The sequence below is a fragment of the Mixophyes fleayi genome, chromosome 3, assembly GCF_038048845.1.
Source record: "Mixophyes fleayi isolate aMixFle1 chromosome 3, aMixFle1.hap1, whole genome shotgun sequence".
Lineage (NCBI taxonomy): Eukaryota > Metazoa > Chordata > Amphibia > Anura > Limnodynastidae > Mixophyes > Mixophyes fleayi.
In genome coordinates, this window is record NC_134404.1 from 237,017,694 (window position 1) to 237,037,509 (window position 19,816).

Below are 19,816 nucleotides of genomic sequence, written 5' to 3' on the forward strand. Positions count from 1 at the left end.
AATTGGGTGCTTTTGGGCAGGGCTTGGGGGGATTGGGTGTGGGATCTATTTTGTCCCACTTCTGCATGATTAAATGGTGAGAGAGATATGCACAATAATGTATTGTGTACATGAAATCAAACTTCTAAAACCAAATCCTAAAGTCCTCTACACAAGAAAATTTGTATATTTTTGTCTTGAACATTTTCTGGATGACCAAAGTATTTTTCCTGGTTTAGAATCTATTTTGCCACTGGACCCACTATTCTGTTTTTGAGCATTTTTAATCAAAATACCTAAACCTCTGTAATATTTGTGCGCCATTCTGCAAAGCTTAAGTGTGAGGGGCTCATCTTTCCTGGATTGCTTCCAATCTTTTTGAAGGCACATATGTAATACATGCGAATACGAGTAGCAAAACCCAATACTATTCTGGCAAGTTTCATGAAAACACTTCACATCTTGTAAAATTCTAAAAGGTCATTAATAACATATTTGTACTCTTTTGTTATCAGTAAGCCACTAGTATCAATGAGAATGACACAATGTTGTTTGATAAAACTCCCAGGGCTAGCACATTCATTAAATACTTTGTTGGATGAACAATTTCCTTATTTGTGAGCTATAATAGTAACTAGACTTATGATGCCCTGTTTAAGCACACTCATATACATCCCTCATCCAAATTTAATCACAAACTCACATTTACTCTAGTTTGCAAAGAGGAGATTGCACGTGAGCTTATATTGCTCATACTGAACACCCAAAGTGGACCTGACCAGTTGCAGCCAAAGTTCCTACACCTTAGGGCACTGGTATTCTGGTATTACTACACCTATAGTCTTATTAAACTATATTGTCAAATGGTCAAATTTCAGAAGTACAACAATTTTGACAGATGCATTATTTTAAATTATAGTCGTATCTGCTTACTGCCGATATCATCCAACATCATGGAAAATGTGTTCATTCCCAATCCTGCAGCTTTTACAAAACAACACATTTCCTTAGTAAGTTTAAAACTGTCTTTCAACAAAAATATGCCACAGTAACAATTTTCTTAAAAATATGCAATGAAATTCAGTGTGAAATAAAACACAGACAAATCACTTTTGCATTATTCATATATTTTACTAAATCTTTTGACAGTTTGGATCACACTATAACTTCAGTGATTATAAATTGAGGTACTGAGTTGTACTATTCTATACAACTAAATATACAGTTTTGTTTTTCTGCATAACTGCAAACCACAGATCTGATATGCTATCAGATCTAAGCTTGCTGTCCTTTGAGAATATACATAGAGTTTACTTCATGTACATTCTGGACAAGTTACCCAATTACCTGAACTGACGTCTTCTTCCTCTGCAGCTAACAGCACTTATCAGATCTACCTCCATAAACATGACAATGGTTCCTAAATTCTATAAGGAAACTGAATGCCTTGCATTTTCTTACTAAGCTCCCCAGTATTGGAACACCCTACCTGAGTCACTTAAATATGCCACCCGTCAGAAATCTATAAATACATCTGTCAAAATCTTCAGCATTCCAGGCAGCATTCTCTAGTTTGGCTTGTCTACCTGCTACGTCTACATACAGTCAAACATCTCTGACCATTTTAATTCAAGGGTATCCTCTTATGTGCACAGATCAGGGGCAGGCTGGGCTGGGGGGCAAGGGGGCATCTGCCCCCGGCCCGTTCCCATAGTGTGCTACCTTTGCCTGGGTCACTGGGCCACCTGCATTTTTTTTCCTTTAAAATAGGCTGCCGAGTCGGGTCTTGCCCCCCTGGGCTGAAATTTGCCAGTCCTCCCCTGGCACAGATGCACATAGATCACTCACATAAGTGGCACAGTGTAGGATTTCAAGCTCCCTGAGGATCTTACTTGTGTGCAGTTTTGCAACATGTTAGCAGAAAACCATTTGTTGGCCAGGTGTCTGTGCTTTTCACAAACATATATCAGAAAGGCCCATTTTTTAAGCAAAAATGTGGAATGTCTGGTAGATATGGTATGCAAAATATCATCTCAATACCGCCTGCTGTAAGCTGTTGTTTCATTTTTTGAGAAAAACACCATCACATCAACTCAATAAGGAAAATCCCAATCTGCGTAATTCCATGCTGGTAATGCAGGAAAGATTACATAAGCTCCATAAAACATTAGTGAATATTTCATGACTGATGCAAAGCAGCTTAGGGAGATCTATACTTTTCAAAAGAGCTTAAGAGGAATGTCTGATTAACACTGAACAGTGTATTTTACCTACATGATTCACATCTGTCAAATTACAATGTTGGTGTTTATTTACGTACCTTGACTGCAAACTCTGCGTTAGTGGATTTATGCACACACTGCTTACAGATCGAAAACGTACCAATGCCTAAGTTTTTCCTGATCACATAGCCATCAGTGAACTGAATATTATTGCCATGTAATTGCTAAAAAAGAAAAAGAAAATACATTACTTTTAATGAAAACTGATTTGTTTAAATTTGTCTAAAATAAAAAAGTGCAACTTAAATTATCATCTATTTATATAGCACCACTAATGTCGCAGCGCTATACAGAGAACTTACATCAGTCCTTGCCCCATTAAAATAACAAGCACTTTAAGCTAGAGATGTGCACTAGGGATGTTTTGGTTTCGGTTTTGGTTTGGATCTGGATTAAGTTCGTGTTTTGGTTTTTGCAAAACCGCCCTCGCGTGTTTTGGTTTTTCATCTCTATTTCTTAGAAAAATAGTTAAAAATAGCTAAAATATGCTAAATGCACGTAATTTTTTTTTTTTGATCCTACATTAATATTAACCTCAATAACACTAATTTCCAGCAATTTCCAGTTCATTTTGATCCACTCACAGGTCACAATATTATTTTCATCCACTTTCAGACAAAGACTGTAGCGACCTGGCTGAATGCTAAGTGCAAGAGCAACGACACAAACACACCGCATTTCATAGCACATCTAGAAAACATTGTCACACAGCAGTGGCAGCAAAGAAAAGTGGTGCAAGATGGAATTGTGCTTGGGCCCTCCCACCCGCCCTTATGTAAGATATTGAAAAGGACATGTAAATTTTAACAAAGCCAGCACTCCAGCAACAATGAGTGCCACTTTTGTAGCTGAAGTGCTTGGTTTGTTTGGCCCCCAAAAACAAGCTACTAATAGCTTAGTTGCCTTAAGCCCAACAGTGCTGTCAATGAACTCTACATTATTAATCCATGTCTGCTTGTGCTGTATCTTTAATCTCTTTCTCCTCTCTGGATACCTCCCTCTCATCTCTGAAGAACTGACAAACTTATTTTGACACAGGAATGGATATTACAACTGGAGTGGCATTACATCTGCTTCAGACAGACTGTGACATGAAACATTTGTGCAGCATGGAATCCGTCATGTTAGAATACAATGCATTGAACAGATATTTAAACCAATATATAGATACAGTTGAGGAGACCGTGCTTAAATTAAAATGTGACCCTCCGGATGTGATCCCGGATTTAAGAGAGCTTGTACACGAGAGATACACTGCGCTTCAGAAGAATAATACAGAGGAGGCCCTGAGGCAGGATGATAAATATGACCAGTTTAAAGAACAGCTAAGACACCTGAAAAATAAATGGGTGTGTAACCGGCCCCTGCAGACAAAGATTTGAAGACGAGGAGGCAGGGGAGGGCTGGAAAATTTCAGCCCGGAGTGCAAGACTCGACTCAGCAGCATAATTTAAAGGAAAAAATACAGGTGGCCTAGTGACCCAGCCCAAGGAAGCTCATTATGGGACCCCCCAGCCCAGCCTGCCCCTGCGAGGAGATCGCCATCACCCAGAGCACAAGGCCCATACAGTGAAACTGCGACTGGCTCATTAAATCAGTTATAGTTCCTTTGATCGCTTCATCCGTTACTTGAATAACTGTGGTAATTCTACAGTTAATACATGACGACGAGCACTGATCCCCCGGGATGCCTGTATTTATCAGACCAAGGCCAATCCGGGGTTGGAGATGGTGAACCCAGTGAAAAACACATGTAGGTAACATTGGCACACAGCGGTAGCTAAAAGGAAAAGTGGTGCAAGATGGAATTGTGCTTGGGATATAATCCAACCCACCCTTATAATGGATATTAAAAAGGACATGCACACTTTAACAAACCAAGCACTTCAGCGACAAGGAGTGCCACTTTTGTGGCTGAAGTGCTTGATTTGTTTGGGCCCCCCACAAAATAAGGTAACAATGGGCTTAAAGCAGCTAAGGTAACAGTGCTGTCAATAAACTCTAGAGTGGCAAGATGTTGTTGTCATCATCTTCAGCCACATCCTAACCCTCATCAGTGTGTACATCATCCTAACACAACATTAATTCAACCCCGCAGGAAACCACCATTACAGAAGTCTCTGTAACATAAATTTCAAAAACAAAAATGTAAAAAAAAAAGCTTTTACTTTTTCAAAGAAAAAAATTAAATCTTTAAAAAAAGTGAAAATTACTGTAAAAAAACATAAAATTGCCACCATGTCATTTTACCCAAATATTAATAATCATTTCAGCATCAGCTAGCTTCCTTCTCTCAACTAGATCCCAGCACCTGCAATCTACATTGTCATCATCCTCACCCTCATCAGTGTGTACATCATCATGACTCAATACTAATTAATCCCGGCTGGAATCCACCATAACAGAAGTCTCTGTACTTTGATCTACATGCCAGTAAAGGCCTTCCTCGTGGAATTTGTAGTTCATTTTACAACAGAGCAGTCACGATTTTTGGGCAATTCTTTTAGACCAGACCAAATGTCAAAATGTTCTGCTGAATCATTTGCATCATCCTTGGGTCTCTTAGAAAAGCTTAGTTTTTTTCCTTGCAGAAGTAGCCTGAGAAACTGAAGGAGGGGACGCCGTCATGTCCGGTACCACTTCAGCTGTCAACTTACTCACCGGGAGCTCATTGCATCTCTTGTGATCTGGGACAGTGGGAAATAAAGAGAAGACATGGCTCTTAAACCTAGGATCAAACATAGTCGCCAAAATGTAGTGACACGAGTTCCAGAAGTTGATAACTCTTCGATCCTGGCAAAGCGATTAAAGTACTTAATCTACAAGTCAGACATACTGTCACGGGCACTAGGAGTCTTTACCCAGGGATCACCAGGTGATGGACTTACCAGAGCAATATAGGTGGTAATATGGTACTCTGGTAGCGGGGTGATCACGGAACAGGAGACAGCAGATGGTAGAGAATGCTCGTGGAAAGTCTATGACTAGCAGCACTGGTAATATATAGGTAATAGTACACGAGGAACTGAATGGACAAAGGAAACGTGTGGATAGTCAGTGGTCTGCGGATAGCAAGTTGTACCACTGCTATGGTGAGGAGGAATATCCAGAAGTAACGAAGAGGTGATGAGAGTCAGCGGTCTGCGTTAGCAAGTTGTACCGCTGTCTAGGTGAGAGAACGGAATCCAGGTGGAGGTATCCGGGAAGTCAGTGGTCTGCGTTAGCAAGTTGTACCACTGCTATGTGGAAGGATACTGGAAACAGGTGACACAGGGAACAGGAATCAGTGGTCTGCCTCTAGCAAGTTGTACCACTGAAATATATATGTGAGGAGGAGCACGGGGAGATAAATGTAATGCAGAGTATACACGGGCACACTGAACTTGATCCCACGATGATATGCACAAAGTATTAATAACTGAGCAGCACTGCACAAATATACAAAGTCACAGGAACTATCCAGACTACAAGGTAACACAGTCAAATGATGGCAATAGTCTCAGTGGATAGGCAACTCCAGAGAAGAACAACTCAGTCCAGCAAGGTATGCAATACACGAGCACAGTCAATGATAAGTATGCATACCGTGGTTCAGAAGAGCAGGCTGTCAGAAAGGAGTGCAGGGATACCTGAGCAGCAGGAGGCCGGCAGGATGCGAAGTCCCAGGGAAATGGAAGCGGTATCCAAGTAGGTGCAGCGCACAGGTAGGTAGACCAGCAACGATGGAAACAATACTCAGGAAGCAGTAGTATATAGGACTGGTCACCTGGAGATCACTGAAGAGTAGAAGTGGCATGGCAGAGAAGACAGCAGCGGAGCGTTGATCCAATGCAGACAGGCGAGTTGACACAGGCAGGAACACTGTAGAAGCACGGAGAGCGGATCAGCTGGCTGCAGACACGAGAAGTACTGGAGGGTAGCGATAAGCAGGACACTGCAGATACACGGAGGTGGCAGATAGGAATCAGCAGGTGCAGTCACGATGAAACACGGGAGAGTTGAGGTAAGCTGGAACTGTTGAGCACGGAGACAGCGGATAGGAATCAGCTGAAGTAGTCACGATGAAACACAGGAGAGTAGAAGTGAGCTGATAACTGTAGTGCACGGAGGCAGCGGATAGGAATCAGCTGGAGCAGTCACGATGAAGCACGGGAGGGTTGAAGTGAGCTGATAACTGTAGTGCACGGAGGCAGCGGATAGGAATCAGCTGGAGTAGTCACAATGAAACACAAGAGAGTTGAAGTGATCTGGAAACCACAGGAGAGTTGAAGTGGTCTGGAAACCACAGGAATCAGCTGGGCTGAATACACGAGGAAACACAGGAACACCTTCAGAGGCTCATGGGGAATGAGACTCCAAGATCAGGCAACGAGGTATTGACCTCAGGTGCTTTAAATAGGGAGTGTTGCCTGATCAGCCAATTAACTAAAAGGAACATGTACTGAAGGTTTGAAAGGGCTGCGCATGCGCAGACCCTCAGGATGGTGGACGGCCACGGTTCCTAAACATACGGGAAGAAGCACTCACAGTCTGGTGAGTGACACATACTTAGCGTAATTTCTTTGTTTCACCTCCATCTTCAATTTTTCAAGGTGCTTTTCCAAAAGTCTAATTAGGGGAATCACTTTGCTCAAGCTATCAATGTCTGAACTCAGTTCACAGGTGAATACTTGGAATCGTTTCAGCACCTTGCACAACATGGAAAGTATTCCCCACTGCAATGGACTAAAATACATTCACCCTCCTTTCCCAATGTCATGGCTTGTGGAGTAAGCGTGGATGGCTTTACGCTGTTCCTCCATCCTCACAAGCATATAAAGTATGAAATTCCACCTTGTTACACCTTGCTTCATTTGGTGGTAGGGCAAAATAAATTGTTCTTGCAGCTGCTGCAATTTCCTACATGCTGTTGCAGAATGCTGAAAATGTCCCGAAATTTTTCAGACCACAGACAGCATCTCCTGCACGTCCCTGTCATTTTCCAAAAAGCTCGGTACCACCAAGTAGATTGTAAGAACAAAACAGGGACTGTGATGGATTTCACCCAGCTGTAATGCTCTAACAATATTGGTGACATTATCATAAATGACATATTCTCAGGAGAGTCCAGATAGGATAAGCCATGTTACAATGACATACCTTAGTTTTCCAAACAGGTTTTCATCAGTATGCCTTTTAGTGAAGTCATGAATACACAGAGTAGCCTGCCTCGGAATAATCTGGCGTTGTTGGATACATGCTGCTGCTGTTCCTGCTGCTGAAGAAAATTCACCAACCCAGTGGACTGTCACAGTCATATAGTCTTTAGTTTGCCCAGTTCCGCTTGTCTACATATGTGTAGTTAAGTATACAGTGGGTAGATAGGCATTTTGTATCCCAAAAATTACATTTTATTGAAACTTCTGGTAGAGGTGAGGAATTGCTTTTCTAGTAAAATGGTGTTGTGATGGAATTTGGTAATGGGGACACAGGACTTCAATTAACTTTCTAAAACCAGCTGCATTAATTGTGGATATTGGATGCAGATCTAATACTAGCATAGTCGCCATGGCGTCTGTGACCCGCTTTGCAACTGGGTGGCAGCTTTCAAACTTGCTTCCTCTTGCAAAGGATTCTTTAACAGTCAATTGTTGTAAACTACTAGTAGTCTTCTTCTTGGTCTACTTCTGGGTTGAAGATCCACCCAGAGCAGAAGCAACAGTGGGACTAGCGCTCAAGAATTCTTCAGAGTAATCCTGTATAGGGGAGAAGTCATCTAGCCTAAGCAACTTGGATGCAGGACTATCTTCGATCACTTTTGAGGATATTGATGAGGAAGGTGTTGTCGATGTGTCTTTACAAACGCTACAAATGGCTAGACAACTGTTGTCAGGATTGGGCAAAAAATAATTGCAGGCATAAGAGGTGGATTTTTTGGTCTTATGCCCAGATATGACAATGTCCTTCATCTTATCACTGGCAAGAACTGCTTCCACTGGTGCAGGACTTACACAAACAACATCATCCTCATCATTACCCTCATCAACATCCTCATTAGCGCCGTTGTCAGCTACACAAATATCCCTTTCATCCTGTTGCAAATACAAAGTGGTATCCTACATACATTTGTGTATCACTGGCTATTCTAAGAGGCATACCATTATCAACCTGTTTGAAAAACTAAGGGATGTCACTGCAACATTGCTTATCCCGCTTGGACTCTCCTGAGAATATGTCATTTGTGATAACACCACCAATATTGTGAGAGCATTACAGCGAGAAGAATTCCATTACATTCCCTGTTTTGCTCACACAATCAACTTGGTGGTCCCAAGCTTTTTAAAAAATGACAGTGACATGCAGGAGATGATGTATGTGTTTAGAAATAATTCAGGTCATTTTCGGCATTCTGCAGGAAATTGCAGCTGCTGTAAGAAGAATGGAATTTGAGAAGGAATATACTTTAGTCCAGCACAGTGGAGAATACTTGTTGTGTTGTGCATGGTGCTGAAACCAATCTTAGTAGTCATCTGTGAAGTGAGTTCAGACACTGTTAGCTTGAGTCAAGTGATTCCCCTAATTAGACTTTTGGAAAAGCAGCTAGAGAAATTGAAGGAGGAGATGAAACTTCTGTTAACTATGTAAGACTTGTAGATCAAGTACTTTATTCGCTTTACCAGGATCACCAGCTGACCCAGATCTAAAGAGATGCAATGAGCTCTTGGTCAGCAAGCTGACAGCTCAAGTGGTAAATGATCTAGCTGAGAGAAGGGAGCTATCTGAACATCACCATCATCTACTTATTTATAAAGCGCCACTAATTCCGCAGCGCTGTACAGAAGGGAGCTAGCTGATGCTGGTATGCTTGTTAATATTTTTTATAGAATAGCATGTTGGCAATTTTATGTTTTTCTTCAGTAAACTTTCACCTTTATTAGAGAGGTGTTTTTTCTTTAATAACGTACAAGCTTTTTTACATTTTTGTTTCCCTGACTTAAAACCACTGTGCGCTTCAACATAGGCTTTAGCACATGATGTAGAGGAATTAGTAACATCATCAAACTGCTACCCCTGTTTCTGTGGGACCAACGGCAGTGAGACTGGAGAGTGGCAAGAACAATGTTACTGAAGACTGGAGAGTAACAAGGACACTGCCACCCCTCCTGTTTCTGTATGAGCTATGGCACAGTAGAATGTCACTGGAGACTTTTAAAAACACTGCCAGCCCTAATATTTGAATTTCTTCTTCAGCACTAAACACTGACACCTCTCCTATTTCTGGGTCAGCTATGGCACAGTACACTGTGACTGCAGATTTGGAAGAACACTGACAGCCCTATTATTTCTATTTCAGCAATGACAATTAGCAATGGGGCAATGCCACATAGAATGTAGACTTGCAACAAAACTGGGACCTCTCCTGTTTCTGTATGAGCTATAATAACACAGTACAATGTGACTGCAGGTTTTGAAGAACACTGACAGCCCTATTATTTCTATTTTAGTAATGACAATTAGCAATGGAGCAATGGACCTCTCCTGTTTCTGTGTGAGCTACAACTCAGTAGAATGTTACTACAGACTTTTAAGAAAACTGCCACCCCTCCTCTTTCTGTTTTAGATATGATGCTTCATAACTGCAATAGAGACTGCGAAGAACCGTGCTACCCCTTCTGTGTCTCTCTGTGAAATGGCGCTGGATCGCCACAGAGGGCGATACTTATAGAATCCAAAACTCGTGAGATTCACTCGTGAGATTGGTGTCTTTAGCCAGGGCAGTTTCAATGGAGTGGAGGGGGCAGAAACCTGATTGGAGAGGATCAAGGAGGGAGTGATCAGAAAAATAAGTGGTGAGGCAGTTGCAGATGAGCCTCAAGTATTTTGGAGGCAAAGGGGAGAAGAGAAATGGGGCGGTAGTTAGAGTGTGAAATGGGGTCAAGATTAGGTTTCTTTAGAATGGGTGAGACGAGAGCATGTTTGAAAGAAGAGGGGAAGATTCCAGTGGAGAGGGTCAGATTAAAGAGGTGAGCGAGGTGAGAGCAAGCAGTGGGGGAAAGGGAGTGAAGGAGGTGAAAAGGGATAGGATCCAGGGCATAACATGCCATTTGACATCTGTGTCCCTGTTGATTAACTGAGATAGAGAATGGTGGTCTGAGCATGGAACAGGTGGACTCTCTAGAACATGAGGCTTTATCTCCCAGGTGAGAGGTAGTTGCTAGTGATGTTGCTTCTGTGCCTAGTGACACATCGTTCTGTGAAGGAGCCATAAGCTTAAAAGATTTTGACTTGTTCCTGGTAACGCTAGCAGTGTCTCTGGTTTTCAGCAATGATGTGCCATTGAGTCCTCACGGGTGGTTAGGTTTGGTTCTCAATCTAGCATGGTTGATTTATTACATAAGTGTGGAGCATGGCCCAGAACAACTTGCACTGCAATACCTGTGCGCAATGGTACAGATTAGGGAACCACCTTGAAACTGGTGGCTCCACTGGCAAACTTGTGCAAGACACACCTGGATGTGCTCTCTAGTAGTCACATAGGGTTCTACCCTAACACATCTGCTCCAAGTTTGAGTAGCAGAGGCAGCACCTCTCCTGTTGCTCCATGGAGGAGGGGGAATTCCTTACCTTCCAAACATCACATGAGGCATAGGCACTGGTCTATGTGTGATGAACCTGGTCCATCATCTACAGATGCCACTTATCATGCCCCACAGTCATGAACATGGTGAGCATGGATGACACAGAGCCAAAGAGGAATAGGAAGTGATAATAGAAGCCAGTAGAAGTCAGAGGAAGGCAATTTGACTTGTCACTGGCATGTATGGATTGTTACATCTGTGGCAAAGAGAAGTCCAAACATAAGCAGGATGGAGACACCTGCCACTTGGTCTTTGAATTTGTGCATAGGATACTCTGACACATGAATCCAGTTGGAGACGCAGGTGGTCACCCAAAGGCAACCTTGATTTTATTTTTGTTTCTTGTATCTCAAGATTCATCATCCATTTGAGATTCACCTTGGATGAAATTAGACTCTGACCCTTGAAACTGTTTGTCCAAGGATTTTCTTCCTTTTCCTCCTGATTATGTTTTATCTGGTGGACTGTTAGGAGTTCATAGCTGGTTTGATGACACTACTATGCCATTGGTATTATAGTTGCAATTTAGCACATGTAATTGCAGGTTTTTTTTGTTTAATTTCAGATTGTGGTGTAGTGCACATCATTATAATATAATGTTGTGTTGAATGTTACACAATCCCTTACTTCCTTTAAAATCATCTATCAACATTTCCAGCTTCTGTTACGTCCCAATAACCTTTAGGTCTAACTAGTTTCAACATTCTGCTACATTTGCTCATGTCTTGTGCCTTTGGTGTAACAGATTCACAAGCACCTTTTTCAATCTAAACCCCTGTAGTTTGCCATGGCTGCAGTACTTTTTCAGTAAATATATCTGAAAATTTTAGTTGCCAACTTGTGCAAGTTAACTAAGCATTCAGTTAAGAATGTAAAACTGCAGTGGCATTGAAAATTGCCCTTCAACTTGAATAACCAACTTCAGTTTCCAGTAGAATATGCAAACAAATAATAATTACAAAAGCCTTCATTAAGACAGCTCACTGCAGACCAGGAGAGGGCTGGAAAATGTTAGCCCTGGGGCACAAGATTCGACTCAGCAGAAGGATGCCCCCAAGCCCAAGCCCTGCCTGTCCCTGCTGCAGATTTTGACCAATATTGGTGACCATTGTGAAGGGATCATAAGAAGATAGATTGGAAATGGCTAGAAAAGAATGTTAATGCTATGGAGAGAATTAAATTGACTGCGTACTATTGCCATTAGTACGGTAATTTTAAAGCAGATTTTTGATTGCGGCTCTCAGAGCTGCGAACAAAAATTAGCGTTGCAATTACCATACTAATGGTAATAATGCACACTATTACCGTAATAATGGTAATAGTAAGCGAGCCACGTTAATCTCATGAGTAACATGGACAATTGAATTTCCCCTATAAATAGTAATATAGGAGAGAAAACAGCTCAAAATAACATTATTTACCTATTTTTATCAATTTTTAATTAAATCCAGATCCAAAACCAAAACCTTTCACAATTGTTTGGTAAAACCAGTTACAAAACCAAAACGCAAAGACGTTTTAGAATCTCAACCACATGTAAAATCCAAACACGGGGATCAGCGCACATCTCTAGTATCTTTAGCTAGACAAATAAATCTGTAATCGACAATGTTGAAGTTATTTAACATACCTGCACTATTGGATTGACTGAATAATTGGGAAAATCATGTTGGGTATATTCCAGGTTTGATGCTACAAAGCTGAATCCTCTGAAAAGATTACGTGTGTTTGCACTTGGAGGAATTCCAGGAGAGTCTGTGAATATAATATTAAAAGATTCTGTAAAGGTACAGAAAAAATAGATCTTGTAGTACACAATGATTCAGTCATTTAATCACTACAACATTTTGATATTAATCATGATCCAATAAAGGCTTTATTTTATGTTATCTTGTGGAGACTGTAATGCTAACAGCCTTTATTTTACACACTGTTGTACCTGCATTGGATTGTAATGTACATTGCAGCAGGTGGTGTGGCAAACCAGAAGTGCAACAATGTATCCATCTCTGCTTACATGAAACCAGATGTACATATTGGATCTTATGTACAATTAGGCGCAAATGCAGCTAACAGGTTTGCACCTAGACAAAATGTGTTACAATACAAGTGTTGCAACTGCCATTTCCTTTGCATGTAGGTGAAATAATGTATACTTTTGCATGTAGCACGCAAATACTGGGCAGCTTTATTTTTACACTGCAATTTTGCATTGAGGTAGGACATGCCCCCCCCCCCAATCATTGCATCATGGTTTTGCCAGGGTGCAAAATTATGCCTTCTAGCTGGATTTTCTCTAAATGAGACCCCTTATTTCTACACTAAGTACTGACATTATAGTAAATAGCAAGCTAGGCAGCTACCAATACTGTGAAGGTAGACTTTAAGCCTTCAGTCTACTTTCTAAACACAGCAACTAATGTCTTAACTCTCCACTGCAGTGACCCAACTAGATTAGGCTGACCTTCCCCCTCCCTCTTCATTTTAGATAATCAAGTTAAAAGTGTTAACATATTGTGTTATGTGGCCACTATTTTGTTACTGACAATGTGCAATTTTACCAGCCAACTAATCAACAACAAAATGCTCCCGAAGATGGAACTATACACAGGGAAGCTAAGGAGGTTAGGAGGTTAAGGGGCATATTCAATTAGCATTCGCAGCAGCAGCAATTACACGCGGCTACACTTTACACACGCAGCCACGCGTAATCATGGCCGCAAATCCTAATTGAATACCCCTCTTAGCGTCTTACCATGGAAGATGTAACCTTTGTGAAGAACTACTGAACTTGGGAGGCAGACTAGGCAAGGCATAGGGAACAAGCCACCTAGTTGTGGACATACATTTTTATGTTGGCACAGCACAAATGTTAAAGTAAATATACAGCACTTGCAAATATGTCATGTTCTTTATTGGCAGCTAGAAACATGTCAAATTCCTCAGAGGTTCATAATTGTTCCAGTGCAGTGTGAAGCTCTGAGAAATGTTCAGTAAGGTTTGTTTAGTCAATTGGTTCTCTGCAATGGATAATGAGGACTGGACACGGCACAATTGGAGCTCTAATATATGAAACGTTTGTGGCCAATGAGGTCTGCAGAACCCAATGAGTTTGTGCAGTGGGAAAGTTACATGGCTTAGTTATGTATTTATTTAAATATATATTATAGGATTATCATTAAGTATCACATCTAAAATATGAAACATAGATGGGATTTTACCACTCTTATTATTTTCTAAAAATTGATTTTATATGAGTTTAAGTGTGAATTTTTTTATAAATAAGTAAAAAAATGTCAATGTTTTTCCAGTATGGAAGAACATATGACTAAACAACTTATCAATACTAACCAATTGGTGTCCTTGACGTGAACTCTGGATCAAAGTGGAAAGTGTCATCTGGTCGTCCCACTGCTGGTTTAAAAGGAGACTTGACTTCTTTTCTGTACAATTTCTATGAATAAAAGTGGATGTTAATTATTGCTAAAAAAAAAACCAACAATGTAAATACCCATTAATCTCTTCATGACTGAGGGTTTGTATACCTTAAAAAGGTATATTAAAGGCTGAGTATTACTGAGCTGACTAATAGCGATAAAATAATAGGGTGTTTATTTATACATAAGTTAATATGTCCTCTATGTTCTTTTCTTCCTCTGCAGTAGTTTGCTATGATAGGATGGGGTGCATCTCTCACTTATAAAGCAGACAGTGGCTGATGGCTAAGCAGACATGCTTTGTAGAAACACACTTACATATCATATCAATTATCTGTCTAATTGAAAGAAAGCTATGATGGAATCATTTGTATTTATTACTATCTATCTATTTATTTAAAAAGTACAAACTTTCTACCAGCCCACCAAACCATATCAGATCCTGATCTAATTAATATACTAGTGGCTATAAATAATGAATCGATATCTATGGACAGTCTTGTGTACTATATACCTAAAGTAAAGCTTGATGCATTTTAGTAAATCATTGTTTTGGTGTGTTTATTGAAAATCTCAGTTGGGCATTTCAAATGCAAGCCACATTCTTCAGCCAAGAGGAGATGTGTTTTTAATATAAAGTATTGATATCTGCAAGGGAAGCACAGTGCCAAGAAGTAAGAAAGGTGGTTGTTCCACTGATATTTGTTCCCTCCGGGGTCAGTGCAATTGTGCCCCATTATACTCCTCTCATAAACTCTGTGTGGACTCTGAATACACTGTTGAGAGATGTGTAAGAAAGAATGCTATGGGTTATAGGACACATTATGTTTAAATTATGGCAGGTGGATGATTCATAACAATATGGCGGTATAATCTTTCTTCACCAGAAGTATCAGTGAGGTTTTTCTGCCCACAGACAGTAAAAAGCACTAAGGGTTAATGTTCAGAACAGTTGATAACCCCATTACTGGCCCATTGTTTCACCCCGTGGTCCCTTTGCCCAACCTTTTCGCTCAGCAGACTTCCACCTTACCAGGGTATGGGGGACACGGCAGGGGTCGGGGGACTACCTAGCTCATATCTCCTGGGAGATGTGGGAAGGTTTGGCCAAGGACGTGTTTTATCCTATCAGAGGATGTCAGGGCAAGGGGTCTGTTAGTTCCCACGGTCACCCAGCTGGGGGATAAAAAGGATCCCTGAGAGTCCAGAGGTTTGTTCATTTTGGGACTGACCTAAGAGGTGATGCTCTGGTCTACTTGTTATCAGAACCATTGGATTTGCATGCTGTTGGGACTTTGGCCAGTTATCTACTTTGGGGACTGTAACCTGCCATTTGCCGAAATTTGTTGCCCCCATTTTGATTGTATTTACCGCTGTTGTGTTCTGTTGATGTTCCTGATTTTTAAGTGTACCTTCAGCACTTAAATAGATTTATCTGGATTTATACCTGGTGACTGTCTGAGTGATAGAAAGAACTCCACAGTATCCATCATATCAGTCAGCAATGTTTTAAAACAGAAAGAATATAGGGTGTCTTACAGGCATATTCGTTCCTGCCTGGGAATGAATCACTCCACAACCGTGACTAGGGAGGAGTGACATATGCCAAATCCAAGGACACAAATCTGAGGGGGGTGTCAGCTCAGCTGTGAGGAATGGTTCAGAGCCACTCTGACTATCACAATGAATACTGAAAATGACAGTCAGAGCAGCTCTGAGCAACTCATTTCTCAGATCATCACGGTGCCTTCAGGTGCCAGAATAAAGAATGCACAATCAAGTGGCTGTTTTTAATATTTTTAACACTTTTTTCTCTCACAGTTTTTGCTTCTGGTGGCTGGTCCCTCCCCCAGGACCAATCATCTTGTTCTATCTGTTATGCATAGTTTCTCAATCTCCCCTCCCTCTCTTCTGCACTCCCCTCTATTTGTCCCACCACTCTCTCCTCCCCTCTCACCCCATCACCACTCTTCATTATAGTAAATACAGTTCTGTATTCTAATAGAGGATGTGGCTGGTATCAGAAAAGATGAATGCCTGTCATTTACGTCATGTAAGTACTATTTTAGGGGTTAGAGGTGTTAGGGGTATTAGGGTTAGGAGTTAGAGTTAACCCTAACCTTAACCCCTAAAATAATACTCACATGACATAAATGTTATGGGTCCATCCATCGCCGCTTTTAGCCAAGTCACGGCGGGTGATGACGTAATTTTCTCCAGTCGGCAACATAGCGAGTCGTGATATGAAGTAATCTGCATTCCGGTAAGTTTTTTATTTTTCAGGTTGATGTACTATTCAATCAGACTCCTCATGTCGTTGTCTTCTCTGTCGGGGTAGTCAGTACCGTGAAACTGACTATCACCGGAAAATATGACTACTGATTTCTACAGACTCAAGGGCAGAACTAAAATGTTATTGCTTATGAGCTGAAAATTTGTGGTTCAGGTTCCAGTGTGGAATTCAAAATACTGGTAACACTTTAACATAAAGATTGAGATCGAGAGATGAGGAAAGCACTTAATAATGCTGTTGGCATGTAAGTCATTAATCCCCATGAGTATGTTCTGTTTACACAGAGAACAGTTATGTTACACAAATTGATAATCGTTATGTAGTTTAGCCCTTCCCTATGGTATGTACATTATTATACATTTTTTTTTGCAAAATTTTTAGATATAAATAAAACCTTTGAAGATTTTTCACATTGTGTATTATGTAACCACTTTTAAAGGATCCTTGGAGAATATATCATGTTTTATGAGAATTTGAGGGCATGTTCATACATAAACGCTAGAAATATGTAAATATGCAAGAAAAACAATGTGTGTTTTCATCATAGGTTTAATACAGTTTTAAAGAAGTTTTCATGGATTGTGCCTTTAACAATACACTCTGTATTTATAGTGTGCAATTAGGCATGACACACAGAGTGTGATGTGTTCTAAAATTGTAAGTGCAGTGATATGAATTTTAAATGCAGGAATGGCACCAAATATTTGTCCTATTTTTATGTGTTTTTAACATGAAAAAAGCACAAATAAAGATACATGTGAACAAGCCCCTACTATATGTGTACATGCTTGTTGATTATATTAATACAGACTTATTACAGCTCACTAATAATGTTTATTTCACTGTAAAATAAAATGTGAGACTTTAAAACATATTTATAACATGTGTAAACTGCTTCTAATGAACCACTGGCATGTAATGAAAGATATTAAATAAATCAAGAGCAGCCGTTGAAGGTAACCTTCTGGTAAATAATTTACAGAGAGGAATCTGGTCAGCATTCTCTCTAAGTCACATGGGTCTTGTTTAGCTGTATGCTTTCTGTACACTACACAGTAATTGACTTCCAGCTAAAAATAAAAACTGTACACCCATACTAAATATTGTATGAGAATAACTCAGACAATACAATCCCAACTGCACATCATTTTCAATACAGCAAATACAAACATAGAGGATAGCGATAGAAATCTCAGATTTGTGCCCACCTTAAACTATTGGTACTACCACTGCTATACACAAACCGTGTGCTGTGAAGGAGTCCATAAACAAAATAGTAAACCTAATGCTTTTTAGAATATGTGGGACAGAATGATTTATCTAATTTAATCTTGTGTAGATGTATCACCACTTTTTTCTGGTGGTTTAATGGTTTGCATGGAATAATACCACACATTTCCAGCATTTTTCCTTCCTACATGCTGTTATACCTCCCCACGTGCCACACCTGCCACTCACACCTTCCCACATGGCCTCAGGCCTCACCAAATGCTATTTAAACTTCCCCACATGACTAACTAGTAAAAATACTTACCTTTAGTCCAGAGCCTGAAGCCCACAAACAAAGAAGGGAGAGCATGTGCTGCATAAAACACCGCACTCCCTCTTCCTCTGGTTAGATGTGATGCAGTGTAATATAACACAGACGTCAGCTGCTACAGTTCAGTCTTATTCTCTGCTTTATAAAAAGTTAGGGCGAGGCAGGATGGTTGGGGCAACAGACAAAGGCTCACCAGGCCTCAAGGTAAATTGGTTTGATCCTTTTGAGTCTGTTTGAAACATGTTTGAACTTGGATCATTAGAATCACCATAGTTCTTTATTTGTGGCACCACACAGTCAGAGTTACAAATCATCCAAATTGCAGATTGCACATAAAAACAGAACAAGTACTTATGAGGTTGACAAAGGAGATGCAGACGTGAGACAGAGTATGAAAGGTCTTGCTTGTTAGAGCTTTCACTCTAGGGCAATGCTGAGACAATAGAAACTTGCTGTGGACATGTCACTGTAACAGGTAGGACAGAGTGAGTAGTGTAAATTAGGAGTTTAAAATGCTATAGTGAAGAGGAGGGTATTACTGGGCCTTTTCAAAAATTGAAGGTTGGGGACTGAGTCTGGTCAGGTAGGGTAGGGAGCTCCATAAGTGGTGAACAGCATGGAAGAAGTCTTGGAAGAAGTCTTGGTCATCAGAGAGGAGGATAGGCATAGGTCAGAAGCAGATTGAACAGGGCGAGAGGGAGTGTATCACATGCTGAGGTCAGAGATGTATGAAGGGGATGAGTTGGTGAGGGCTTTGAAGGTGAGGATGAGCAGCTTGAGATAAATTCTGGAGCTAATGGGGAGTCATTGTAGAGATTTTCAGAGTAATGCAGTGAATATGGAGTGGCAAATGAGAAAGAACAGTCTTGTGGTGGCATTTAGAACATATTGTTGTTTGGGAAAGATGGATGATGGAAAGGCCATTTGTCACAAAGCAGTAATCAAGGTGGGAAATAAAGAGAGAAAAGAAGGGGTGACAAGACAGTGCAAGTAAAGTGATGTGATGAATGAAGCTAAAGGCTGTCCTAAATGACACCAATTGCTGTATTATATACTGTTTTCAATGTTTTTTTCATGTGAACAGTTCATTTAATCGCAAACACAATAATGGTTGTCAAATAAATTACAAAAGGTTTAAAAATACAAAACATGAAGCAATTTCAGCTTGAAAATGCAGGAAAGATTTTAATAACTTTAACGGTGAGCCTTAACTTTGAATTTAAGTTAGTAGCTTAGCACTTCTAAAATACACACAATGGTGGTTAAACCAAAAACAAATTCCATTATATTCAAAGCTGTTGGACCAGGCTGATTTGTTCAAATTTTGAACTGGCTCAAATAGTTTCAGCATCTCTATTGGGTAGGTGCAGTTACATTGAAATTAGAAGTTATGCAAACACATCAGATGCCAATGGAGATCTCATAGAGGGAAAATAAAGAAGGATAGGCAAATTCAGGTCCCAAAGGTGGTTTGTTCCTCTAGAAGATGGACAGATTGGAGGTATGCTACAGTAAACCAATTCAGGGAACTAATGCCTGAGCATACTTACATTCCAATCTACTGTCATAAAAAATGAATGACGTTTTATATCTTCAACTCCATCAAGTCCTGCGCCTGTTGAAAAAGAATATAATGGTGCATATTACAGTAAGGATACGACATTAGC

The 19,816-nt window shown here is 40.4% G+C and overlaps 1 protein-coding gene across 3 annotated transcripts in view; it reads right to left on the reverse strand.

Moving 5' to 3' along the window:
* Nucleotides 1–19,816, reverse strand: part of RPS6KA2 (ribosomal protein S6 kinase A2) — a 193,778-nt gene that overhangs the window by 47,526 nt on the left and 126,436 nt on the right. For all 3 annotated transcript variants that reach the window (XR_012689708.1, XM_075203299.1, XM_075203300.1), the window contains exons 11-14: nt 19,700–19,764; nt 14,231–14,333; nt 12,510–12,634; nt 2,300–2,425 (exon numbers count right to left, since the gene is read on the reverse strand). Coding sequence is in view for 2 of the 3 variants with exons in the window: in XM_075203299.1 (XP_075059400.1) it covers nt 2,300–2,425; nt 12,510–12,634; nt 14,231–14,333; nt 19,700–19,764 (419 nt within the window). In the remaining variant the exon portion in view is untranslated. The remainder of the gene's footprint in view (nt 1–2,299; nt 2,426–12,509; nt 12,635–14,230; nt 14,334–19,699; nt 19,765–19,816) is intronic.